General features: G+C 51.6%; 10 protein-coding genes across 10 annotated transcripts; 4 read left to right on the forward strand and 6 right to left on the reverse strand.

Moving 5' to 3' along the window:
- Nucleotides 1–676: 676 nt before the first annotated feature.
- On the reverse strand, nucleotides 677–1,996 carry M436DRAFT_36903 (uncharacterized protein; the record flags this gene model as incomplete). The annotated part of the gene is made up of 1 exon (XM_013576491.1): nucleotides 677–1,996. The coding sequence occupies one exon, from the start codon at nucleotides 1,994–1,996 to the stop codon at nucleotides 677–679; it is 1,320 nt and encodes a 439-aa protein (XP_013431945.1).
- Nucleotides 1,997–2,449: 453 nt separating this feature from the next.
- On the forward strand, nucleotides 2,450–3,830 carry M436DRAFT_69290 (uncharacterized protein; the record flags this gene model as incomplete). The annotated part of the gene is made up of 2 exons (XM_013576834.1): nucleotides 2,450–2,459; nucleotides 2,707–3,830. 2 exons carry the CDS (start codon nucleotides 2,450–2,452, stop codon nucleotides 3,828–3,830), a joined length of 1,134 nt encoding a protein of 377 aa, XP_013432288.1.
- A 1,598-nt stretch (nucleotides 3,831–5,428) lies between these two features.
- Nucleotides 5,429–6,340, reverse strand: M436DRAFT_60097 (uncharacterized protein; the record flags this gene model as incomplete). The annotated part of the gene is made up of 3 exons (XM_013576701.1): nucleotides 5,429–5,847; nucleotides 5,920–5,933; nucleotides 5,988–6,340. The coding sequence occupies 3 exons, from the start codon at nucleotides 6,338–6,340 to the stop codon at nucleotides 5,429–5,431; spliced, it is 786 nt and encodes a 261-aa protein (XP_013432155.1).
- Nucleotides 6,341–6,832: 492 nt separating this feature from the next.
- On the reverse strand, nucleotides 6,833–9,745 carry M436DRAFT_60098 (uncharacterized protein; the record flags this gene model as incomplete). The annotated part of the gene is made up of 3 exons (XM_013576702.1): nucleotides 6,833–8,269; nucleotides 8,322–9,666; nucleotides 9,723–9,745. The coding sequence occupies 3 exons, from the start codon at nucleotides 9,743–9,745 to the stop codon at nucleotides 6,833–6,835; spliced, it is 2,805 nt and encodes a 934-aa protein (XP_013432156.1).
- Nucleotides 9,746–11,209: 1,464 nt separating this feature from the next.
- Nucleotides 11,210–12,068, reverse strand: M436DRAFT_35550 (cyclin-related 2; the record flags this gene model as incomplete). The annotated part of the gene is made up of 2 exons (XM_013576237.1): nucleotides 11,210–11,377; nucleotides 11,430–12,068. The coding sequence occupies 2 exons, from the start codon at nucleotides 12,066–12,068 to the stop codon at nucleotides 11,210–11,212; spliced, it is 807 nt and encodes a 268-aa protein (XP_013431691.1).
- A 1,474-nt stretch (nucleotides 12,069–13,542) lies between these two features.
- M436DRAFT_78010 (putative proteasome component Pre3) lies at nucleotides 13,543–14,448 on the reverse strand (the record flags this gene model as incomplete). The annotated part of the gene is made up of 5 exons (XM_013577002.1): nucleotides 13,543–13,864; nucleotides 13,917–14,192; nucleotides 14,247–14,261; nucleotides 14,319–14,364; nucleotides 14,415–14,448. 5 exons carry the CDS (start codon nucleotides 14,446–14,448, stop codon nucleotides 13,543–13,545), a joined length of 693 nt encoding a protein of 230 aa, XP_013432456.1.
- A 419-nt stretch (nucleotides 14,449–14,867) lies between these two features.
- Nucleotides 14,868–15,957, forward strand: M436DRAFT_60100 (alpha/beta hydrolase BEM46/Esterase/lipase/thioesterase; the record flags this gene model as incomplete). The annotated part of the gene is made up of 5 exons (XM_013576703.1): nucleotides 14,868–14,962; nucleotides 15,010–15,519; nucleotides 15,571–15,696; nucleotides 15,747–15,881; nucleotides 15,939–15,957. 5 exons carry the CDS (start codon nucleotides 14,868–14,870, stop codon nucleotides 15,955–15,957), a joined length of 885 nt encoding a protein of 294 aa, XP_013432157.1.
- Nucleotides 15,958–16,153: 196 nt separating this feature from the next.
- M436DRAFT_60101 (uncharacterized protein) lies at nucleotides 16,154–19,765 on the forward strand (the record flags this gene model as incomplete). Its single annotated transcript, XM_013576704.1, has 7 exons — nucleotides 16,154–16,238; nucleotides 16,745–16,839; nucleotides 16,907–18,294; nucleotides 18,370–18,671; nucleotides 18,935–19,290; nucleotides 19,360–19,522; nucleotides 19,674–19,765. The coding sequence occupies 7 exons, from the start codon at nucleotides 16,154–16,156 to the stop codon at nucleotides 19,763–19,765; spliced, it is 2,481 nt and encodes an 826-aa protein (XP_013432158.1).
- Nucleotides 19,766–21,057: 1,292 nt separating this feature from the next.
- On the forward strand, nucleotides 21,058–22,785 carry M436DRAFT_78012 (MFS toxin efflux pump; the record flags this gene model as incomplete). The annotated part of the gene is made up of 1 exon (XM_013577003.1): nucleotides 21,058–22,785. The coding sequence occupies one exon, from the start codon at nucleotides 21,058–21,060 to the stop codon at nucleotides 22,783–22,785; it is 1,728 nt and encodes a 575-aa protein (XP_013432457.1).
- A 479-nt stretch (nucleotides 22,786–23,264) lies between these two features.
- Nucleotides 23,265–24,602, reverse strand: M436DRAFT_78013 (ornithine decarboxylase-like protein; the record flags this gene model as incomplete). Its single annotated transcript, XM_013577004.1, has 1 exon — nucleotides 23,265–24,602. The coding sequence occupies one exon, from the start codon at nucleotides 24,600–24,602 to the stop codon at nucleotides 23,265–23,267; it is 1,338 nt and encodes a 445-aa protein (XP_013432458.1).
- Nucleotides 24,603–25,820: the final 1,218 nt, after the last annotated feature.

The raw sequence follows: 25,820 nt of genomic DNA on the forward strand, positions 1-25,820 counted from the left end.
GACTCGTCAGCCAAAAAGCCGTTATGTTTCCGCTCTTCGCGCCAATCTCGCCCGGCGAATCAACTGTCGCAGAGCCCTATTCTCGCTTTCATGGAACAAGTGACAAGGCCCAAATGTCACACAGCTTGACACTGCTCCCAACCTTAGCGACTTGGCCTTGCTTAATGCTGCCATGTTGATTCCCAAATCTGACAGTCTAATTTCCACGACTCTCTATTTCTGAGATGCAACTCACAGATCAGCAAGCCACCCCCGGCTTCGAGCCCTTTCCGAGACACCTCGCTTGCCGTTCAGAAGACGTTGCCATGCTTATCTCTGCTACGACACTCTGCCGGGACAAGCAACTGCGACTCATGCAGAAGAGACAGGTCCAAATAGGGCCATGCGAGAGGTTGGGGGGAAAAAATGTATCCATGACGTCCTCTCTCTACCAGGCCAAGGATCATCCCTGTAAAGCAAGCTCCTACTGTGGAGTCCAAGGTTGATTGATTAAGTGCGGCGGCCCGCTGCTTCAAGAGCCTCTTTAGCGATAATTACCTATCATCTCAAAGCAAATCTACCAGAATACCAAGACCAAAAAGAAGATTCGTTATGCACATATTACTCGTACCCTGGCTTCCCGACTCTCCTCCAGACACCAGACACCAACGCTGCAAACATGAGCTGTTCAATTCTATCATGAGCCTGTAAACCGAGGTAATTGGGCCGGTACAAATTCAGCAAACTCGACTTCATCCTCTGACGCTGCCATGTCCGAGTTGAAGCTTGGGAAAGGAACAGTGTCGCTGCTCGTTACCTTGTCGTTCGTAGATGATTCAAAATTTAGTGGACTTTCTTTCTTCCGATCCTGGTCATTGTGAACATCCTCAATGACATCAGGACTCACTACCGGCTTTGGCTCTCCAGACAGGGGATCGGGGGCCATGGGTAACTGCTCACTGACGCTCAGTCCACGCTTCAGTGCAAGACCTCTGGCAGCATATCTTCTACTCGCAATAGCGGCTTCTTCCTCTTCCCGTAACCTGTCCTCTTCTTGTTTGAGTTCCGTTAGGGACGGTATGGGCTTGGGCTCGACGGTAGCTTCCCTTGACGGCGAAGTGCTAGCTGCACGAGACCGCCGCTTGGAGCTGCGTGTGCTTCTACTTGACATGGTCCGAGTAGATAACCTAGAACCGGTACTTGGTCGTTTCCCCGGGCGACGGGATTTACCGTTGTTGTCTACATCTTCTAGGCCAGCACCCGTAGTGCGACGTTCGAGAACCATGGCGAATTCGTCGTCGAGCTCGCGGGCATCATCCTCGTCCTCGCTTGGGAACAGATCACCTCTCGAGCTGAAAGAGTCGGCAGTCCCGTTGCTTCCGGCAGTGTTGCTTCTCTTTCTAGGAGAAAACTCGTCATCCTCTTCGGCAAGTGATGGCATAGTCCTCGAGGCGCCAGGGTGTTCTTGTAGATCGGCAGCGGATGGTTTGTAGCGTAGGGTCTTGGCTCCAGTGAGCCTGTTAGAAAACCTGCCGAGGAAGCCAAAGTAAGACGAGGCAGGAATCAGGGTAGGGTCTGATTCGGGGTCGTTCCGCGGTTGGCTCTTGCGACGACCGTACTTGTCACGGCGAGCACCATAGCTCATAGCACGCTCGCGAGCGGGTTGATCGGAAACAGCACCAGCGCCGTATCCTCCTCCTGTTTGCAGCCTATCGAAGTCATCGTTGTCCCATGCCAGCAGGCCGGCCGTTTCGTCATGGTCCCAATCGTCATAGAAGTCGAAGCTCAGCTCGGGGCGGGTATGTGTACGGGCGCGAGAGCGATGTAGTCTATCGTCGCAACATGGGAAGCAGGAGGAGCATGATTGGAAGCAACTGCCAATGGACGAGAAGCAAGGACCGAGGTATCTGTGGGAAAAAGTAAAGATGTTGGCCTGGGCGGACTCATTGGCACTCTCGATGGTCTGGGATATCTCATTGATGGTGCGGCGGAAGCGAGGGTCGCTGCGTCGATACATGACGGGCGAGGGGCATCAGTGGGCGGTAGGGGAATCGTAGGAGGAGGAATGGCGCGCGGAGTCGAGGGTTTGCGCTGGGCGCCGGACGCTGGAGGATGATGAAATGGCGTGGCTTAGGTTTAGGGTCGCGCTGGGCTTGGGTGGAGAGCAGGGCTCGATCGGATGCAACCAACCGGCGCACTGCGGGGGATCAGATGAGATAAGATAATCGGAGCCAGCGAACCTGTCCAAGTCGATCGCGGCAGCTTGAAAAAAGCAAAAAAGGCCGCCGTTCTAGATGGCTGTGCCGCTGCAGTCCAGACTGGCCTATTCGTGCACTTTGCGCTCGCGCAAACGCCCGCACTCCCTCCGAGTTCGTTGACAGAGACCAAAAGACGAGGCTCTTCCTGATTCTTGCCTACGTCTCCTGGCAGCAGTTTGCCGTGCCTCCTCCCCGCCTTGACCGCCGCAAACATGCACTACAGTAAGCCACCACGTTTCTATTATCAATCAGTGTCCCATACCCTTATACACTGCCCTATACCATGCTCCGAGCCTGTCGGTAGCCACCTGACGAGGTCCCGCGTGCCTGTCTCCGTATCTGTCGCTGTGTCTGTTGCCGTCCCTGTCGCTGGCCCCATCACTATTCCCCTTGCTGTTACTCTTGTCCATCACCTCGCTGTTCATCTTGTTGTTTCTCCTGGTGTCCACTCACACTCATGCTCTTCTAGTTCGCTTCCTCAAAACGCCCAAGATCCACGTCGAAAACGGCACCATCACTCTTTCGGCCGTCATTACTCTCACTACCGACCTAGGCGAGACCTTTTACCCTCACGACATCCAGCTCGCCGCATCCCTACGCCAATCTGACCATGGCGGCGATATATACCTCCGACGTACGCTGCAATGGCTGGACGGTAGCCGTTCGCTCAACATCTCCCTCGATCTCACTAGAACTGAAATCGACTGGCCTGCCAAACTCCACGTCCACACAAAAACAAATACCTCCATGTACGACTGCTTCGAGGATCACCATTCCCAAGGTCACCTTCCAGGCATCATCTCCGTGTGGAGTGAGACTCTGAACCCCACCAAGGGCACCTTCAACACAGACAGACGAGTCGAGCGCCGTTTCACTCCTTTGACCGGGCGCACTCTGAACATCTTCGAAGACACTGGTGAGAGTATTGCCCGCCATCTCTGGGATGGCAGCTTGGCTCTGACCGCCTACCTCGATCGCGTGGTTGCCCTTCGCTCCGTTCACGAAGCACCACTGCTTGAAAGTGTCTTGTCTTCCGCCACATATAAGAAACTGAATGTCCTAGAACTGGGCTGTGGATGTGGTGTCGTTGGTATTGGTCTTGCTCAGACCGTACCCGACTGCGATGTCCTCCTCACCGATTTGCCCGAGGTCGATGAATTGGTCGAGCGCAATATCGAAGCCGCCAACCCTGCCATGTCCTCAAATATCGACTTCGCTCCTCTGGATTGGGAGGCCCCATTGCCACCAAAAATCTCCTCTCGCACGTTCGGCCTAATTCTGGTCGCCGAATGTATCTACAACACCGAGAGCATCCCACTCTTAGTGAGCACGCTCGAACGCCTCATTCAGCGTTCACCAAAAGCAGTCATCCTCATTTCGACAAAAGTCCGTCATGAGAGCGAATCCATGTTTTGGGACCTCTTCCACTCAAAGGGTTTCCAGAGAAAGTCACAAACCTCCCTGCCGGTTCCTGGTGAACCCGGTCACGGCTACGGCGATTCCGCGACTGCCGTTGATGTCTACATCTACCAAGGCCCAAGACCTTACAACAGCCACTCACCACCTAGTTCAAAAGCAGTCAGTCCTGCTTGAAACGTTTCTCGCATCGATACGGAGTTTCAGCGGCCTTGCATTCATGTTTTTTGTTTCTTCTTTGCAAATCTTTTGGGGTGGTCTGCATTGCGCATCATGTACTCTCTTTTGGGAGAACTATTACCCATCATATTCTGGAAGCAGGGCGTTTCGGGTTTAATCTGCGACGAAAAGGGGATGATGAGGAACGAAGTCGCGAGAGGTGTAATGAGCACCTCAGAAAGTCATGTTATCATGACCCCATTGTTCATGTTTCTTTCCCTATAATTCTTTATTCTTGGAACGAAGCGTGTTCATACCGCATCTTGAGTGCAGTTTTCACGTCTCGTAAAATATGCCTTCGATTTTGTTCAACATGCCTTCTTTCTCTCCACTGTTCCTCGACTCGAGCCCCTCGAGTGACCTTCCATTCGAATTTGTACAGCACACGCGACTCTTGCTCTGCGAGCAGAAACAAAACACGCATCTCGACCTCACTATATGGAACCAGACATCAAAATGCAAACAAACCATATCACATGCCCCCATGGCGTTTCATCCCCAACCGAATCACCGATCGCTTTCTCGTCCACAATCTACCACGCACCAACAGAATGAAAGCACCACTCGATAGAGCAACTGCCACATGTAACCAAAAAAACCAAAACATACGATCCTGGCAATGGGCGGAATCGAACCGCCGTCGGGTCGGCGTTGCTGGACTTTAACCTCCACAACGACACATGCTACCACTACACCACATCACCTTAGCTTGTCAAGGTTTGAATCCGGTTGGCCAGATTCAGGATCTTGGCTGAACGATCGACGGCCCTGTATATGTAGTTGAAACTGATTCTACAATGGTGACCCTTGTGGCAAGTGGAGATTGAATATCCGATCTCAATCGGGTCGGCTGTCATGATGGATGATCAGAGCTTTCAAGGCTCTGCAGCTTTTGTGGGAGAGACAATTTCGAGTCAAGGATGTGACACGACAGGGCTCGACTCGGCTTGGCTAAGTTGGGTTCAACACATTTCATGCAAGTGGTATCACCCTGACGCCACGCTTTGTATAAGTCATCAACAGCAGAGACGATTCAATCATGTTATAGTCCTACTAACACGAAGCTCGCTACATACACCACACACTATACTCAATCACTCGTTGTTCAAACAAGATTTGCGGTAGTCACGGTTAAAGTGTCTCGGCAATACGAATCCCCTCCCGGATTGCCGCAGAAGCACACAAACGTCCACGCGTCTGGAGACCCATAACCGTACTGAGACTTGGTGATCGATCTTGTAATAGCGAAACATTCAGCCTAGGTAGACATTACACGCGAACAACCTCGCAAAATGTAAAGTTTACAACATCAAGAAGGAGGGTTGGCGGCGGCGTGACATTAAAGCCTCAAGCCTATGTCGGCTCGGAAGCTCATCCACGTTGTTCATACAACCGCACCTTGAAGATACTGCAAGATCATCGGCGGATCAAGTACCGTTTCTCAGAGCCAAGTTAGTGTGTATAGCGGTAAGCAAACATGTGTAGCTGGGACTGTTACGACCAAGTTCAGCATAGGATGCTGAGAGATTACATTGCATGGCAGAACGACTCGAAGCTCACCCTGCTTTTGTGCCTCCCCGAAGCGCATCTCGCAGGCTATCAAGTGACTCCAAAGTCACGCTTCCTTGTGACAGATATTCCTCTGCCCCGCCATATACCTTGTCAAGATGAGCCCTGATGGCACCAACCCACTGGTGTCTGGCTGAGACCATGGCTTGACCGAGCTCAAATTCAACCTTGGTTTTGCATTGGTTCAAACCGATTTGTAGATCCTCCACCAAAGAGACAAAGTTTGTTGAGATATGCTCGACTGGCACATTCAAGAGCAGTAAGATCAGAACAACCAGCAGATTCTGGTCTCTCATCAAGTCGCCGCCACATACCAGAAGCGGGTATACATCATCGTGGCTTAGCACGGCATTGAAGACTTCGCAGATCTGCTGTCGTGCTGTGTCCAGTATGTCGAGACTTTCTCCTATGGGTCCACGAGCGAGTATTACATCTGTCACTGGCTGTTCCAGTGCAGAGGTGTTGAATGTGAACATACCAAACACCATTTTACTAAGCGATTATCAGGAAGAGTGACGTGCTGTTGGAAGAAGTTGTGGTACTCACCAATGTGTCCAGACAGATAGCTGCGCCATGATTTTATTGATATATGACTTGGACATTAGATTGACACGGCAGCGAGTAATGCCGAGAAACTTGGTCGTAGAGATACTGCTTGTCATCCCACTCGTGGTGGATATCGTGTTGAATGGTCGGCCTTGCTTGCGATCAGTGTCGACAATGGTCTTGAATCTGGTGTCGTTGCGAAGGAATTCATTGTCCTCGTCGGTTGCGTCGTCGAGGCGGGCGCAGATGTACAGCTTGCCTGGCATGACAAGCCGAGTTCCCGCGCACTCGTTGATCGAAACGCCCACATCGCGGAAAGAGGATCGGAACGGTGATTTTGCTGCCTCTAACATATTTCAAGAGGATAGAAATAATAAAACTGCCAGAGGGTTTGTTTGAGGAATGCAACATCCTCGATTGTTCTCGATGATGATGCCGACCTGAGCCGCCTGGGCGGTCGATCGAAGGATTCTTCACCACAACGCTTGACATTAAATTGTTGTTGTGGACACGTGCACCCACACACACACACACTGGTTGAGCAAGCAGCCGCAACTTACTCTACCATGGATATGGCAGAGATGGAGCTTTGTTTAGGGTTCTAGGGTACACTCGAGAACAACACGAAACAAAGGTTGAGACAAAATCGTTTCATGCAACAAACGTGACTTCATGGAGACTACTACTCATTTACCGTCATGACATACAGAAGGTAAGCAAAGGCGCTATGGAAAGCAAGAACAGGGAAAAGAGAAAGAAGTAACTAGTAGTACAGACTCGCCAAATGACCATCATGCATAACCTCTCACCAACAACAACAGGGATCACAGTGCCGAAGACTCCAACTAGGAACCAGTAGTAAGGAGAACAGATGGGCGTCGGCCACCAGACCCTTCAGGTGCGGTCTCATACGAATAGTTGGACAGCTTCTGAAGCGCGCTGATCAGACCAGTCGTGCCCTGAGTGAGAGTGGTCATGGCCTGCGTGTTGCGCTTACCCACACTGACAGTGGTGACGTTGGCAACCTTGCCCTGCTCCGAAAGGTTGTTGGCCCACTGGAAGATGGTCTCGTCCTCGCGATCGTTGCCAGCAACCAGTAGGAAGTCAGGTGGTGTGCGTCCCTTACCTTCGACATTCTTCTCACGAAGCTTCTCGAAGATACTGGTGGCTGCTGAGCCCTTGCTCCAATCTAGTGACTCGACGGTGACAGCCTTGCTTGTGGGAATGGCCTGCACTCTGTAGCTCTGACAGCTGTCGTTGATGTGGTTGGCGCAATCACCCGCCTGGGCACGAGCAGCCTCGGGATCCACTGCCTTCTCGTAGTGGAAGACGAGGGAGCAATGACGCTCCTCAATCCATGATCCCTCGACACGCTCCGAGTAGTATTGAAAGATTGACTTTACGTCTTTCTTCCAAGCAGCACATGCCTCGACATCTGCGAACGCAGTCCACTCGTCATCATGAGCACCCCATTCGCGCAAGAAACATCCATTCTCGGCGATGACTCCCAAGTTGGGGACCTGGCGGAACAGGCGCTGCAACTCTTCAGGAGTGCGACCTGACATGACATAAACAAGGTTCTTCTTGTCAGATAACAGGTCGTTGAGTGTATCAAGGACACGCTGAGGAGATGTCAAAACAACATCTTTGTCTGTACCATATGTAGCGAGGGTACCCTCGTAGTCCAGGATGAAGACTCTGCGCTCTGCGTCCTTGTACTTTTGAGCAAGCGAAGTGACCGACAGACGAGGGATCGACATAGCATCGCGAGAGAACTGTTCCTTTGTAGCCTTTTCAAGAGATTCGGTCAAGCGAGTAAACCAGTAATCTCCAGTCTGCTTGTGCACAACGTTGGAGAGCTTGGTGTAACGACGTTCCTTCTCCTCGGGAGACATCTCCAAAGCGAGCTTGATGGCTTCAGCACACTTCTGGTAGTCCCAGGGGTTGACAGATATTTCGCTGCCACCAAATACCGAAGCACTACCAGTGAATTCACTGAGAATCAAAGGACCGTATTTCTTTTCTGTCGAAGCTCCATCTTGACACAGAACGAACTCGTGGGCTGTCAGATTCATACCTTCACGGAGGGAGGTAATCATCATGACATCAGCAACAGTGAGCAGAGCAACGTATTGAGAGAAAGAAATGTCCTGCTTCAAGAAGACCAGAGGTTGATGTGCAAGTGTCGAGTGTACCGAGTCAATACGCGTGTTGATGTCGGAAACGGTAGCCAAGAGTTCGCTGTTCTCTGTAGTGGATGTGGCGACTTGCAAGAGCACGACCTGTAGAAATTATGTTAGACGTTTAACAGAATTCGATTAATCTTCGACTTACGTTTTGACGCCACTGTGGGTACTTGTTGAGGAACAACTCGAAAGCAAGCAGCTTTTGTCTGACACCTCTGACATTGTCCAGCTTGTCACGAGCAACAATAAGGTGCTTGCCCTTGTATCTTTCCTGAATCACCTTGATCCAGTCCTTCACCTCAGGCTCTTCTCTAGCCTTGGCCATACCTTCGGGATCCACACCAATAGGTTCGTGGCTGACGTTCACAAAACGTTCTTCCAACTGCACTCCCTCAGGAGTAGCCTCGACTGTGAGAAGGCGGCTGCAAGTTTGCAAGAAGTGGTGTGCATACTCCTTCGTCTGGAAAGCCACAAGGTTGGCGCCAAGCATACCTTCAAGAAGCTCTTTACGAGTAGAAAGACATCTGAATACCTCAGAAGAAGGGAAAGCTGCGTGGAGGAAGAAGCCAATCTGGGCGTCAGGCAACTTCTTACGAATCATACCAGGCACAAGGAGAAGGTGATAATCATGGACCCAGATAATATCGCCGCGCTTGTAGTTTGCGATGATTTTGTCGGCAAAGTTCTGGTTGACGTTTCTGTAAAACTCCCAGGAATGGTCTTCGTAAGCTTTACTCTTTGGGTGATCAGGAATCTGATAATGGAAGACTGGCCAGAGAATGGTCTTGCAGTAGTGCGTATAGTGTCCGTCAATATCTCGATCCGAAGGATAGACAGTCACGGCATCATACTCGTTAGCCAGTCTGTCAGAAATCTCTTCCTTCTTGGAACCGAGCAGAGCATCGGTAGGGAAACCAAGAGTGCCAACCCATATCTTCTGAAAATCTTCGTCAGATCTTAGAGCGTCGTGGGCGCGGATGGCATTGATCAAGCCACCGTTTCCTTGGATGGCAGGCTCGACGGTCCAGGTCTTCCTAGCGAAATTTCGCTCGTTGCTTCCTCTACGCGAAGTGCCAGTAGTCGGCCTGCGTTTCCTCTGAGCTGTGTGCTTGGCTAGTAGTTCCGGGTCCTTCCTTTCCGACTTCACATAGTCGAGAATGCTACCAGATGGAAGAGGACCAGCAGTAGATTTAGGTTGGTTGAGGAATTGAGCAGCGGCGCCCCATTCTGGAGGAGCTGCTTCAGTACGAGCAAGCGAGCGCGGGTCACTAGGCTTGATGCGAGGATCGTTTTGCAGTTGGGTGAAGAAATCGTCCTGCTTCTCCTCTGCAGGAGTTTTGGGAGGGACAGGAGGACCATTGAATAAACTTGCTGCTTGGTTCGCAAGAGCTTTCATGTCAGTTGCCGAACCAGCTCGACTGTGCATCCTTTGCGGATTCGGTCGCTTAGGTGCCTCTGGTTCATCATGAAAGTCAACCGTATACGGCAGGAACCTGATAACATCAGTAACCCGAACAGTCAATCAGTCGTTGTGCATAGTAGTACTCACAGACTAGCGACGAATGTTGACATGATGTGTGGAGGGAGGTAGGGGAATGTTCTGATGGAAAGAAGCCTAGATGTGGACCCTGTAATGAGTGGCCAACGTTTCACCAAGAGCGACAGCTGGAGTAGGTCAAAAAGATCTTGTAGGTGAGGGATCAACCCAAATTATGACTGGTGCTTGTAGGAAGAAGAGGGCGTCAACCAGCTTAATAGCAATGTCCAGAAAGTTCTGTAGACAAAGCCGACGGACGTGCGAGCCTGTTATGCAAGAGTGACGGTCGAGCTTTCCAAAATAGCCTAGTTAGCTTTGTCGCCGCGCACAACCTCAAAGTTCTTTGCTTGGCTGCTGTGCCCTGTCGGTTTCAGCTTGACTTCACCTCGCGACACTGTTGAAATCGCACCACAAGAAGTATGCTTGTAAGTAGTAGTTCGCAGAGAGAAGCGCCAGAGTCTGTATATATGTGTTTACGTTCTTGTAGCCTCCTCGCGACTACGAAGAACGTGTAGCTTCAGGAGGATCATGACCAACTTTTACCCTGTTTACTAGCCCACCCCTTCGTGTCTGACGATCGATGCAAAAAAACAGGCACCCGGACCTGCCCGTTGGGCGCTGCCATCGAAGTTGCGAATTCCCTGCAACGATCGTACAAGTGACGCATGTTTACCATCGATTGGGACAGACCCACCCTCCAACCAAAAGTACAGCCTGTTCTGGCGCTCGTTTATGTTCCTTCTCATTACATAGGTCCATGCGCCTCTATATGTGACCAACATGGCAAGTGCTTGCCGAAGGAAACAAAGCCGTCGAACCCATGTTCGACAGCGCATGAGCATGTACTTGATACTTGTCTTTGCCGGAGGGGTTGCAAAGGCATCCAATTTGTGCACTCATCTGCACGTCTACCGATTGACTCGAAATCTGCCGACGCGTTCTTGAACAATCGTTCATACCTCGCTTGTGTTCAACACTTCTCGGCATAGACGAACTTTAAATGAAGCGTTGCATGTCATAACGAAACCCCCACATGCAAGGCTGGGACAACGATGATTTGCTAGCATAGGTAACGACTATGAAACTGCTCGTAAAATGTTGGCAACGCCACTTTAACAAGAAGGCGCGAGCGCCAAAGGAGCCAGAGGAACCTGAAAGGAAACTGGGTATATCGAAGGCAGAAAACAATGGCTAGAGAGCAAAAGAGTAGGGGACAAAAACCAGATGCCAAGTAAAAAGTGTCGGTCAGGGTATGTTGAATCTATGAGGCTCTAAAACAGGACAACACCACGCTCTAATATACCTTCCTCATCATATGCCTCAACAAGAGGCCAAAACAGGTTGCTGTCATTTCGTCGTAAGGAGTCCAGTTTCTCGAGCGAGCCTTTCGCAAGAGACTGATATGCGATGCACTCTTGCACGACTCGTGTTCGGTGCGTGAGCAAGGTGCTTGTATTGGGCGGTTGTCTGCGTACCAAGCCAGACAAGCGATCGGTTAATTAGTCGGCTTGCTCTGCTCTTTGAGCCAAAACCTCTCTAGCATAGAACTCGACCAATGTTGTTCCATATGCTTCGATTTCTTCGACAGGCACGGATAGACGAAAGTCGTTCAAGAGTAAGAATTGCAACTCGAGATGGTTGAGCTCAGGGAGCGGAAGACCACCAACCTGGTAACACATGTCAGCGAGGCAAAAGAAGATGATTTGGGATGGAACGAACCTTGGCATAACGCGAATTTGTGTAGAAGATGTCGGAGAAGAATTTGCTTGCACAGGTCACACCAGCAATGATCAAGCGGTGAATATTAAAGCTGTCAACCACGAAGAGATATGAAAGGTCGAGAGCGTCTGCGTCTAATGTAGATGCTGCTGGAGAGTCCGGCTGGCGAGTTTTGCTATGAGGGGTTCCAGGTACGGCTCCTTGACTCGATGTTTCGAGCTCACCAGATAACGGAGGCGTTGCTGTTTGTGCATAGCCATGGCTTGAGGGTACCACGCCCTCGATGGATTGTGTAGAAACAGGACTCTTGACTTCTTGTTCGGAGGCTACAGCACGTTCATGTCTATCCATCTCTCGTAGATTTTGCATGGCGCCTGCATTCACCTTTTCCATCATGCGATCGAAATAAACCAAAAGGCTCAGGAACACCTCGTAGCTCGTAGGACAGTATTTGTTGATGCGGAGAAGGTAGCTCAGAATCGTTATGCTAGGCACGTTCTTTCCGTGAAAGGCCAGTACACTGTTCGATTGCAACCGACTAGAAGACGAACCACCTTCCGGTGGAGTCATCTGACGATGTAGATGCTGGTGTTGCCGATCGTTTGTAGCAGTAATCTTAGTCAAAAGACCGGCGACCATCTCGATGATATTTTCAATTGGCATGCCGCTAATTTCATATTGCGGACCTTGGTCACCAACTTTGTTGCCATCTTCTGCAAAGGGATTCATATCGTTGTCCGCCAGGGTCTGGATGTGTTTCAAGTCGCGGACTTTGATGCGCTGAGGGGAGAAGGAGGCCGAATCTCGTGTGGAGTCGGTCTGGGTGGGTGAGGAGTCAGGAGAGGATTCTGGGGCCGCGGCAGGGCGTGAGGCAGGGATATTGGCGACATTAAGAGGAGTATGCTGGCCGGCAGCAGGTTGTAGAGCGGGTGAGACAGGGCGCTGTCTTGACGACTCGGCCGGGGTTCGAGAAGCATGCGCGCTGCTCGCTCGGCTTTCGGTTGCTGACATATTGCGTTGCGACGGAGGGGGGGGGGGGGGGGCCGCTTGGGTCGTGGTGGTGGTCCCGGGGGGGGGGGGGGGGGGGGGGGGGGGGGGGGGGGTGTGATGCTGGAGAGTGCCGGGGAGATGGTGGCGGCAGTGGGGTGCGAAAGTGATGCGTGAAAGTGTCGATTGCTATCGAACACCTAATCTACAGACTCTCGATATTCTGTTGTGTCAAGCGTTAGTCGCGCGGCAGAAATGGAGTTTGAGCTGCCGCGATGCGCGTGCTGAAAGTCGTCGTGAGAGGTTGGGGATAAGGGCAAAGCTCTCAGCAACCAACAAAACGGCCAAGACAGGCTCGCGACATGAACAAGGCAAACAGCAGCGAGACACGAGAGCAATCTGGCCTTTGCATCGCGTACAGCAAGCAGATACAATATGGATGGATCGTTCTGACCGGCCAGCGAGCGAGTCTCGGTGTCGCCGACTCGTCGCAGCTTCAACGTCACAGCCATTGGCATATTGCATACTCCGTAGGTACGGAGACATTCGAGGCCGAGTTGGGCTGGAAGGAAAGAAAAGCATCTGCTACTCACACATGCAAGGCATCTTTCTCTGCATAGAAACAATTGCTACCAGGATGTCTGGAGGGAGTCTGTCTCTACGCGCAAGAGATCGGACAATGGAATCAACAGAAAACAGAGGGTGAGGCTGCGAGTACAAGAGGAAGCGGCCAAGGCCCAAAGGGACAGTCCCGTCGTTGACGCCGGACACTATTTAAGCTTCCGCGCGAGTCGACTCACCCTGATTTGCATAACGACTGGTCCTTACTCGCGCCGTCTCTAGTCTACCACGTGGGTTGCGTTTCTGACACAACAAGCAGACGTGTCAATGCATCAATGCGACATGGTTTCGTATCGTCTATCTGGTGTCTCTGGTCCTTCTCGTTCTCCATCAATACTGTCGCAAGCCCATGATACGCTTGGGAGTGACAAGTGGAAGAGCGATGGGTGAGAAGTCAAATGCACGCTAGCATCTAGCTGCCCGGACCAAATGCTCCGCTGCGTAACAAGTTGCGGCGTCAAAAGCGAAAACCGTCGCTGTATGGCTGGCCTTCGCTGCAGCTCTCTCACTTGGTGCCAGGACCAGTGTAGCCATTGTCGGGCAAGTAGAGATGTCTTACTGCACCCTTTGCGGTGAGGACGACCATACGGATCACACCGCCTGAACTTCCATCCCACTTGATGGCCTCCCTCAGCGATCCCTTGACGAAGTCAATACCCTCTTCCTCGGTCATGCCCTCCTTCCAGTTGGCGTCACAGTATCCGTAGATGTAGGTCGAACCAGAACCGGCGATTGCGTAAGATTGCTTGTGAAGGGAGCCGCCCAACGGTATTGAGTAGACTTGGCCACCATGTCTACGATCCCATCCAGCGATGATGATTCCAGCACTGCGCACATGGTCAGTGTCAATCGGACATTGCCGCCCAGCGCCAAACCTACCTCAGCATATCCTTGTTGTCATAGCACAGCTCTTGGAAGATGGCGGCGGCGGTTTGTGTAGTAGGGGGCTCGTTGTTGTTGATGCCGTACATGTTCAGGTGGTACTGAACAATGTCTGCAACTGCTTGGGTGTCTGCGGCCGAGCCGGATCTGCAACACCAGATGGTATCGTGGACTTGAGTGAGTTTGTCCGTGACACGGTTGGCAATGTAAGCACCGGTGGTGGTTCTGCTGTCTGCGCCGAGGATAACACCATCCTTGAAGTTGATGGCCATGCTGGAGACGGTTCAGTAAGGTGAGAGGCGTGCGCTTGGAGATGGTTGGACGTACATGGAGGTTCCGAGGCTGTTGTGTCGTGTTAGCATTCCGTCAAGCTCTTGGTCGAGTTCAGACGACACTCACTTGACCTCACCCTTCTTGAGGTGATTCATATCGATATGAATGCCATCTGCATCTTGGTAAGCTCCTGGCACAGCTATTCTTCGGAGGCAATCTCACCCTCGCCGAGCATGCCCGTTGCTTGTCCGATCATCGTGAGTAAGTTGTGTGTATTGTGAATGCGCAGTGTGAGATGTCCGATGGGTCCAGAAGTATGCAAGATGAAAGAGCGCGCGTGCAGTGTTGAGAGTGAGATGCAAGTCGGATGTTGCGAACAGCTCCAGGCAAACCATCAATGATGCACCAAAGCGCCAAGCTTCCGGCGTCACTAACCGCAGCAACCACCAATCACCTTCCCCTGAGCAGCATCCCGATGCATGGGATGCGCGCAGTCTCTCATTTACTCCTTCTCCGCGCATACCTATGGTAATACCTCGCCTCGCCAAGTACTTTCCTCGCCAGATAAACTTCAAATTCGCTTCGCTTTCTCCAACTAAATCAGATGTTTCGACAAGACCTCCCTTGAAATCAGCCAACTCTCAATCTCGCCGTTTCTCAGAGGCATCCGGAGATATGGCCACTCTACTATGGGGCTATCTTCGCATACCCTTCATGTTCGCTTCTGGTCTGGGCATGGTTATCAGCAGCGGCCTGTTCTATTACCAGAAGTATGTCTTCTGATGTTATTTGACTACCCTCTTCTGACCCTTCCGAGTGAGCTTATCTATCCCCGGAATATTCCTGCAAATGCTCGCACCGATGTACCAAGACCATCTCAGCTGGGACTGGACGCCGAAGAGCTCACTCTACCCACGCCGGATGGTGAGAACTTGAGCGCATTCCTCGTAAAGCCAGGAAATGCAAGCAAGGCAAAGAATGTCACTCTCCTCATGTTCCATGGAAATGCTGGAAACATCGGTCATCGACTTCCTATCGCTAAAATTCTGGCGAATGACATGTACTGCAACGTCTTGATGCTTCAGTACCGAGGCTACGGTCTGTCGACTGGTAATCCGAACGAAAAGGGCATCGCAATAGATTCGCAAACTGGACTCGACTATATTCGAAGTCGGGAAGACCTCAAGAAAACAAAGATCGTAGTCTATGGCCAGAGTCTGGGGGGCGCTGTCAGTATTGGACTGGCCGTCAAGAACAAGGATCGAGGCGATATTGCTGGCTTGATACTTGAGAACACTTTTCTCAGTATCAAGAAAATGATTCCGAGGTATATGATACCTCTTTCAATGATTTATGGTGACCGACTGACATGTGGCAGTGTTATCCCTGCAGCCAAATACTTGACGCCACTCTGTCATCAAGTTTGGCCCAGCGAAGAAATGATTCCACAGATCACAAACGTTCCAGTCCTGTTCTTGAGCGGGCTTCAAGATGAAATAGTACCGTACGTATCCATATGCAAGCTTCCCGAGCATGGCATTGATCGATGAGTAGGCCATCGCATATGAAACGACTCTTCGACATCTGCCAGTCAGAGCCGAAGATCTGGAAGGAGTTCCCTTACGGTGACCATAACAACACAGTTGCTGAGGCCGGTTATTTCCACAGCATTCAGGATTTCATCGACAAGTATGTCGTATAACGTTGCAGCCCCTTGGTAGAATGCCATTGTAAATTTCTGTACAGACCAGTCGTGCATCGGTAATCGACTTCGAGTGCAGTCACGGCATAATAGTTTATGCCTCTGTTCTCACGGAACATTGTCAGCTTTTTGTGGTGTTATGCCTCCTTTCCGTCTTAGCCACGGTCATACTAGTTAACACATCTTGTATAAATAGCGCTGGCGTCCTATCAAGTGTCCCGTACAGATTACTCCTTCCATACACTATAGTTCCCTCGCAATGTCCCCATATACCCCGGAGCATAACAAAATCAAGCGTCCGCTGACAACCAAGCCAAATGTTGCCTTTAACAGGACTTCCACCTGTACGTCCATGCCACTCCCCGTAGGCCGTGAATCTAACACGATCGATGACCCCGGAAAACTATCACCTGAAACGGCACATACGCGGTATCCAGATATTAGCGGGCGCTGCAAATCTGTCAGAGGCGCACATGAATCCGTATTCATAAGCAATTATTATATCTCATCTGTTACTGAAAGGCTATCGAGCGTCGTCTACAACACTTGAAGAGCACGAAGGGTTCCACTCTACCACGTCTTCACATACGCCTGATCTTCTGTCTTCTATATCCCCTCATCATATACATTGCCAGCATGCATACGAAGACAAGCGTTTGGCAGATCAAAGACAGGCTCCCGGCCACTGGATACAAGGGTTCCGCTGTCAATTCGAACAATCAAGAGATACAACATGACAGACCGGACCACCAAGAGGAAGGCTGATCAAACAATCACAGCCCACTATGATGTCCAGTACATAACCCACCACCCTTCTCTTGGAAAATCCTACTAACATTCTCACGTCCAGACGACAAAGAGAGAAAGCCCAAGCAGCCGAAGCGCGTAGCGGCAGCCGTCACTCCAAAAGCGATCAGCGCAGAGCAATGTGTCGTGATCGACAGCGTAATTCATCTGCTTCCTCGGACGGCGCTAGCAGCCATAGTGATGCCTCGTTGTCATCGGAGCCCAGGCGCTCACATCAAAGAAGCCTCTCCCAGTGGAGCCATCCTCCAGCCCTGCCAGCTCCAGAGACGAGTCGTCTGCTCATCATCACAAGCACAAGCGCTCTGGTGGCACATCAAAGAAGCCACAGTCACCAACCAGCCCTGCCGTTCTCCGAGAAGAGCCGTCTGCCCATCATCGCAAGCGCAAGCGCTCTTCGAAGAAGTCCAAGGAACCACGGTCGCCATCCGGTCCTACCAATCCACATGACGAGCCATCCGCAAAGAAGTCACCAGAGCTCGGATCCCCCTCCAAGAAGCCCAAACATTCTGAGGGAGGATATTTACGGGACATCGACACATCTAAAGAGAAGGCATTCACCCGTAAGGATAACGACATGAAGTCACTAAAAGCGAGCTCTCCTGCCGAGAAAGTCAGTTCTTCATCTAGGAAGATGTCCAACTGTTCCCAAGTTCCTTCCACTCACAACGACTCTATCTTTTATGTGAGGGCAGAGGCTGAGGCACTCTGCCTTCCCACCGTGAAACGACGAACATTCACCCACAGTAATGAAAATGTGCCGAAGCTCTCCACTCACCATGACGCATCTACCGACGAAGACGACTGCCTAGACGCTCCATACAACAGCCGCAACATTCGTACAGAAGGGGCCTCCTACCTAAACGACCCTTTCACCCAATTCACTCAGGACCTGCCTACCTCCCCTACGTGTCTTCATTCCTCTGACGATCAGCCTGCCATCGGCTCCAATGCCGACAAGCAACAGAAGAACAAGCCTTCCGTCCACCCTAATGCCGACATGCAACAGAAGGATCAGCCTTCCGTCCGCCCCAAGGCCGACAAGCAACCCAGAAGATCTGGGAGACCCAAGCCTGACGTTGGCAACGAGTACATAGTCGACCATGTCAGCTTCCCAGCCTCGTGCCTCACTGGACAATGTAGTCACAAATCGACAGATTTCCAACATTCATGCCTTCACATTTGTGGCTTCCAAGGTTGTGAGCACCATTTTGCTTCCCCAACACAAAACTGTCGATCCGCTCACTGGGACTCTTGTCACGCTGAAGAGTGCTTCAACATTCTGAACCTTGCAACCTGGACGGATGGCGTCCGCGGTGAATATGTCCATAACTTCAACGCACCAGGTGACGACGAAAGCCACGACATCCTTCGCTACGCGTTCGATGATGCAGAAGGCGTGTCTGGCGCCCGCGCTAAACGTAGCTGTCGCCCACAGAAGGACCTTAGCCTAGACGGACAAATACAATTGTGGGAAAGGACAATGACCTCACTCTCCTTGCCTACATATTACGATCCCCGAGAGTCATCTACAGCAGTCATCAAGGGAACTAAGGGGTGTATCTCCAAGGACATCGTGCACAGAGTTTTCATTTGGTAAAATCTCGAGGCGCTGCTCGAGTCTTCTGCACCTGGATATCCCGAACTCGAACCAGACGAAGACGTCTCCAGCGATATCGATGGCGGTGACATTAGCGACGAAGACGAAACAGAGATGCAAACCTCCGGCCCGCGGCCAGCTGGTAAGGACGCAGCAACGTACAAAGCCTTCCTCCGGTGCGAGCTCAACTACCGACACACAACCGATGCTGGCCTGCAGTGCCGCGATGCGTCACATGTTCTTGGTGACGACAGAACTTATGCCGCCTTCCAGTGTCCAGTATGTCAACAAGATTCTGATGCCGGCTTCTTGGCTTACAAGTTCTACCAGTACATCGAACAGCCTAGTCACTGGCAATATCCTATTAACAATGGTTTGCCGTGCGAGTTCGGATGCGACCGATGGGTTTTAGATGAAACACGCCACTTCGTCCATGAGCAGATAGGAGTCTGCCCTGGAGCAAAGAAGCATCCGGCGCCACTCATCCTCGATTGCCCCAAACTCATCAATGCTGGCGAGAACAGGTATACAATCACACAGGTCGAACATTCAAGCGAGCTACCACGATGAACTCGCATTGGGTCCGCTAGCACGCCGCGGCAACATACAACTTGCCTGGCTACATCAACTGTACAGTCTGCAAGATGAAACCCGTCGACATGGGCCAATTTGTTGCTCACTTCCTTACAAAGTACGGTCAACGAAGGAATACTGCCAACGCACACGCCCAGTCACTCAAGCACCAACGTCAACTATGGACACTCAGTCTCTCGGCGATCAACGTCAATACCAGCCCTCAGCCTACGTATTCCGAGCCGTACTTCCAGCACATGAATGCCATCGCTCAACGAGAAGATCATGCCATATTCGTGTTCAGGCAGTCTTCCCGTCAGCCAGGCTTCCATGACGATTATCTCCACAGAATCACCAAGGTGGCAGCAAGGACAGTCGTTGCACTGCAAGGCCGCAAGAGAGCAGACATCACATCGGCGGTAAGTGTCTCGTCCTTCTTGACCAGATCTCGCATGATGCCATCATTCGCTTATAATATCTCGATCGAGATGAAGATGGTGTTACGCAAACATTTCGAAGGTACACCGACCGCAGCCAACAATATATGGCTTGAGTTGCTGTGTCAGAATGCAGCAAGAGCGATCTTCAATATTACGAATCAACTGCTTTGTGGCAAGATGCACGGCCGACGGCCGTTGCTTGTCCTCATGGGTACGCAGTATCTCTCTGGCAACTAGGGTCGCTTTGTGGGGTTCTTGCTCGACTATCACAGACAGTATGGCGTATTGCACATCGCTCTCCGTATAACCGTTTTTGAGAGGAACCGCTCTGATCTGCAGTCACTCTGCCCCCACCCATTCAGCTAACAAGCCTTCGGATTCTTCAGCTCCCACGACTCCATTCGACACGAACTCCACCCTGATGGCGGGCTCCTACGGTCGTAGACAAATGTGAATGGACATCGAGAGAAGCCACATGAATTGAGAGCGTTAATGTGTGAGCATGGAGGTATCTGTATCGAAGCGAGGTAAATACACGCACGTCGATTTGTTGTCCACTTGCGGACGTGGTACGGCACGCGAGATAATGGTGTCAAGCACTGAACATTTGAAGTCAGACACAATCAAGTGCAGGCAACAACTACGATGAGTACCCTGACAGTGGACAGTAAGCAGAGCTAGAAACGATGTTGCCAGCGTCCACGTATCATGTATCAACAACCAGGCGACATAAGGCTTAGTATAAGACAGCTTGGCAGTGAGATTTTCGTGGATGTGCCCTTGAAGGACGCGTGAGTCGCCGATTTTCGTGGATGTGCCCTTGAAGGACGCGTGAGTCGCCGATTCACGTACAGTACTTGAGTTCCCATGACCAAATGCTTACAAACCCCGGCTTCAAACGATGTAGGATTACAGAGGACCTGAGGTCAAGTCTCCTGAGAAGCCCAAAACAGACAATGCTAACGATCCACTCGGACGGTCCCGGATCGTGGAGAAAACAGAGCTAGCAGCTGCAATGGTACAGAAACCCCTAGTAGCCTTCGTGCGCGCGACAATTGGCTATGATACAACCTTGTTGTCTGCGACTATGCATTATTATACCTGGCTCTTGACTGCAGAATTCACTCTCGAGGTATGGTCGGATAAAGATGGTCTGATATCATAGGGAGGTTGCATGGAACCTTAAAATTGGTGGCTTGCTTACAATACCATATAGCAAGCCATGGGTTTCGCTACCAGTCGGACAAGGAGCAATTGATCCTCCACCCCGGTCCAAGAATCCCCCTTTGTTAGAGACAACATCGTCCCACAAACAACGCAGGGATGGATCAAACATAACGCAAAAAGAAGTATACGAGTCTTGGCAGACAAACGGACGCGGTTGGAATCATAACCCGATGTCACTAGTTCTCTGGATAGCCACACGGTCGGGTTGTCAGCTTCTGAGATTCGCTGTCGGAATGCGCTAGCGCAGATGTCGTTATACTTCAGGTTTGAGGCGCTTTCATAATCGCCAGGCAGCCATCTGCCCGTCGCTGTGTCCGTGTCTGGCCGTCGGTGGATTTTGATTCGGTGACTCCGTTTGCTTTCAGCCGCAGGTATCTTTTCGGTACCAAAGCTCTGCTGTAGAAAAAGAGCTTGCATTCCTCTCATCGTGTATCCCCGTCGCGACTTGTCACACCTCAATTCACACCACACAAAACAAACTCATCGGTATCGAGATACTCTTTTAGCTAAGCCCTCGACATGGGTTTCTTCGCTAGAAAGATCAAGGACTCTAGTCGTCCGGACTCATTGGACGCTACCTCACCTGGTGTACTCCAATCCTCAGAGAAGCTTGATGAAGCAAACATCCGGACTGCATCAGTCGTCTCTGGCGATGAGAAGCCAGCAGCTGGAATTGACGCCGAAGGCACACAACAGAACGGAGAAGATCCAGAAATCGAGTATCCTACGGCTTTTAAGCTCACCTTGATCACCATTGCTCTTTGTTTGGCCGTCTTCTGTATAGCTCTGGACAACACCATCATCGCGACTGCCATTCCCAAGATCACCGACCACTTCAAGGCAATTGACGACATTGCTTGGTATGGATCTGCCTATCTTCTTACGACATGCTCCTTCCAATTGTTCTTTGGCAAGCTCTACTCCTTCTTGAGCTTGAAATGGGTCTTTCTCGTCGCACTCTTCATCTTCGAACTCGGCTCTTTCCTGTGTGGTATCGCTCCAACCTCGACAGCTCTGATCGTTGGACGTGCCATTGCTGGCGTGGGCTCTGCTGGATTGTTCTCTGGAGCCATCTTGATCATTGCCAATTCTGTACCGCTTCGGTCAAGACCATCATACACCGGTCTTATTGGTGCCATGTATGGCCTCGCCAGTGTAGCAGGGCCCCTTATGGGTGGAGCTTTCACTGATCATTTGACGTGGCGCTGGTGCTTCTACATCAATCTGCCATTTGGAGCCGTCACGATGATTTTTATTTTCTTCTTCTTCAACCCTACGACCAGCGCAAAGAAGCTCAGTGTCGGCTGGAAGAATCGTGTCATGGATTTCGATCCCTTTGGTACTCTGGTCTTCTTGCCCATGATCATTTGTCTGTTGCTAGCACTCCAGTGGGGTGGAAGCACATATCCTTGGAGCAACGGGCGCGTTATTGCCCTCTTTGTCGTTTTCGGTGTGCTGTGCGCTGTCTTCGTCAGTATCCAGTTCTACGTTGGAGAGAGAGCTACGATCCCTCCTCGCATCATCAAGCAGCGCAGTGTTGCGGCAAGCGCGTGGTTCGGCGTCTCCCTCGGTGCCGCCTTCTTCCTCTTCGTATACTACCTCCCCATCTGGTTCCAAGCCATCAAGGGCGTCTCCGCCACAAAGTCTGGCATCATGTCTCTGCCTTTGATCCTAGGAGTCGTCATCTGCTCGGTGGTAGCTGGAGGCCTGGTCACTACATTCGGATACTACACACCCTTCATGGTCGCCTCTTCAGTGCTCATGGCCATCGGAGCAGGCCTCCTCACCACCTTCAAAGTCAACACCGGCCACGCAGAGTGGATCGGCTACCAAGCCCTCTTCGGCATCGGCGTAGGAATGGGCATGCAGCAAATCCTCATCGCCGTCCAAACCGCCTTGCCTGCAGCCGACATCCCCACCGGCACCGCCATCGTCATGTTCTTCCAAACACTGGGAGGAGCGCTGTTCATCTCAGTCGGCCAAAACGTGTTTACGAATAAACTTGTTTCTGGGCTAAAGGCTGCTGTTCCCGACTTGGACCCGGCTATTGTGTTGAGAACCGGAGCTACAGAGCTCAAATCGGCTATTGGAGAGCAATACCGTGCTGGCGTGTTGAGAGCGTACAACGATGCATTGACGAATTCGTATTATGTCGCTGCTGCGTTGGCCACGCTGTCGATTGTGGGGTCTTTGGCTGTGGAGTGGAAGTCTGTCAAGGGCAAGAAGATTGAGGTCATGGCTGCGTGAGAAGGGCCAGATCGAGAGGTATGAAGTTTATGAGCAAAAACAGAATGAGTTGGTTGGGTGTTCAAGGCTGTTTTTTGGGGGAAAGACAGAATGGGATGCCGTACAGGATATATTTCCACTCGAGCAATTACTAGCATGTAACGATACCGTAGAAGGCAGGGAAATTTAATACACGGATCATTCTTTTTTACACTTTCTTGCAGTTTGTAGTAACCAATGATAGTGATCAATGGACAAGGTGGACATGCGTCAACAGCTTTGAACAGCAAGCAGCTCGTGATCGATCAAAGTCACAAGCCACACAGCACGAAAGTGACGAAATAAAACAATATCAACACTTCCATGTACGTTTACCAAAGCGGTGCAATATGTACTAAAAAACCAACAATTGAACAATGTTTCCAAAACAACAAAAACACAAAAAGCACTTTTCTTCATCATCCTTCATTCTTGCGAATAGTCCCATCTCTTAAGATGCTCTAGTATCCCAAAAGGGCGGAAGCACCGGGCTCGCTGGAAATGTAGACAGTGGCGTGGCTGTCGCTGAATCCATTGAACTTGGTAGCGCTGCACTTGGTGTACGCACCCATATCCTCAAAGTACAGCCAGTCGCCCACATCCAGGGTCTGTGCACAAGTCCAGCTCTCGGAGATGCAGTCGATGCCATCGCAAGTAGGTCCCCAGATGGAGTACTCGATGGGAGACTGGATGTTGGCATCGTAAGCGGCTACTGCGTCGTAGGTGGAGGCGGGCGAGTTTGCAGCCTTCAAGACGCGAGGGATCGGGTGTTGGTGGTCGAACATGATGGAGCTGAAGTTGCCGTAGACGCCGTCGTTGAGGTAGAGCATGTAGCTGTTGAGGCCAAGAGCCTTGTCTTCGACTGAGCGGCGGGCAATGACGTTGCAGGCGATGGTGAAGGCAGAGGAGACGTAGTAGCGGCCAGGCTCGCCAATGACACGGACACTAGGAGGAAAATACTCGTCCAGAGCGGCAGACAGCACGGCAGCCATGGCGTCAAAGGTCTCGCTGACGAAGCCACCGCCAACATCGAGGGTCTTCAGGTCGTAACCTAGAGCAGCTGCTTGGTCAAAGACGAAGCGAGCGTCGCGGACAGCCTTCAGGAAGGCTGCAGGGTCAGAGGCGCCCGATCCGACGTGGAAAGCGACACCGACAACATTGAGACCGAGCTTGCTAGCAAGGGCCAAAAGATCACCCGTGTCGTCGAGCGAAGCACCAAACTTGAGACTCAGACGGCAGAGACTGGCCGAGTCGTCGGTCAAGATACGGAGGTAGAGCTCGGCATCGGGGTAAAGATCCTTGATCTTGTAAAGCTCGTCGGCGTTGTCGAAAGTCATCTGGCGCACGCCCTGCTTTGCAGCGTAGCGAACGTAGGACTTTGTCTTGCAAGGCTGGGCGTAGATGATGCGAGAGGGGTCAACACCGAGGCGGAGGACCATGTCGATTTCGGCCTTGGAAGCGCAGTCGAAGCCAGTGCCCATGGCAGCCAGTAGACGCAGGACTTGGGGGTCGGGGTTGCACTTGACGGCATAGTGGGGCTTGACGCGGTTGAGGTGCTTCTTCCAGCGCAGGTGCTGGCGGTAGATGTCGCCCATGTCGGCCACGAAGAAGGCATCCTCTTCGCCGGGCTCGCAAGTGTCTTGATCAATGCTCTGGACGCGCTGGTACAGGGCACGGGCGATCATGGGCTTGGACAGAGCCTTCCCATTGTGGCTTTCTTCGAGACGGGGGGTGTATGATGATTTCAGCGACAGAGATGCATAGTGCTCAGTGGTCGGAGAGATAGCCGAAGGTGCCATAACCAGATGTCGGGTTGCAGGTAGATAAGTGTGTTGCGTGTGGTCCAATACGTCTTATGGCGGCTTGAATGGCGCGAAACCTAGACTGGATTGACGGCTAGGCCTCCACGAGTCTTCCTCCGAGAGAGGAAGAACCCCAGAGATAGTCCTATGCGGCAGCTGGGACTCGGGCGAATCTAAGAGCGGTGTCTGGTACAGACCAAAAAGCAGACGGTAGAGTTCGTTGTATGAAGCCACAAGAAGAGGTGACGAAAATCCCGCACTCGCCCTAGTTCATTCGACAACGCGTGCTGCGTGGTAGGATGAAGCTGGACGTCTTGAGCTGCGTGATTTCTGAGAGTCGAGTGAGTTGCAAGAAGGAAGAGAGACGGCGAGGGGGGAGGTAAGAAAAGCGCTCAAGGCCCGTGTGTGCGTAGACAGACCTGAGGCTTGGAAGTTCGCGTGCTGCGTCCAAAAACCTCTCAACGCCCCAGGAAAAGTCCCCGTGCGCCGACCATCGTCATGCCTGCCTGCCGGCTTTCCTTCTAAGAGATATCATCCATGACCACACTTGCTGTCGTCTTGTCCCTTTCTCCGGTCATTCCCAAGTCCTCGAGCCGTCTATTGCCTTCCGTTGCTCCAAGTCCACTCATTCTTGTCTGCCTTTTATCGGCTTCTTCGAAATCGTTGATCGAGGTGACATGCCGCGCCCAACCGCCAATGTCACTGTTCGCGCCGATGCCCCTCCATTGTCCATCTGCCTCGATCATCGCGATTTGAACTGCCGCAGTCAACGCCCAAAATCTCCACTCTCACATGCGTTTCCTTGATTCAATTTTGTTCCCTTCTCGTTCCCGGGCTTTGTCGCTCTTGGACAGACGGTGAACATTGTCTACACCAAATCAACGACTTGTTGTATTTTCGCCTGTCTTCATCTTTCTTGTTAGCAACAGATCTCGACAAGTCATTCGTCCTCTCCAGGTACAAAGCTATGTTACATGTGTAGCTGTCAAGATGCACAATCATCTCAAGAGATGGGTAAGTGTCCATTGCAATGCAACATTTCTTAGCTCTCTCTGGACGAAGAATCCCGCAGAGCCCTCTACAACGCCCAAGCCAGATGCCACCGAATCCGCTACCGCAACGACCCAGTCTTCCGAGAAGCCAAGCGCAAAGACAACCACGCTGGCTGGGAAGCCCGCAAGACCGACGAGTACGTGCGGCTGAATTCTGACTTGG

The sequence above is a fragment of the Aureobasidium namibiae genome (assembly GCF_000721765.1).
Source record: "Aureobasidium namibiae CBS 147.97 unplaced genomic scaffold scaffold_1, whole genome shotgun sequence".
Lineage (NCBI taxonomy): Eukaryota > Fungi > Ascomycota > Dothideomycetes > Dothideales > Saccotheciaceae > Aureobasidium > Aureobasidium namibiae.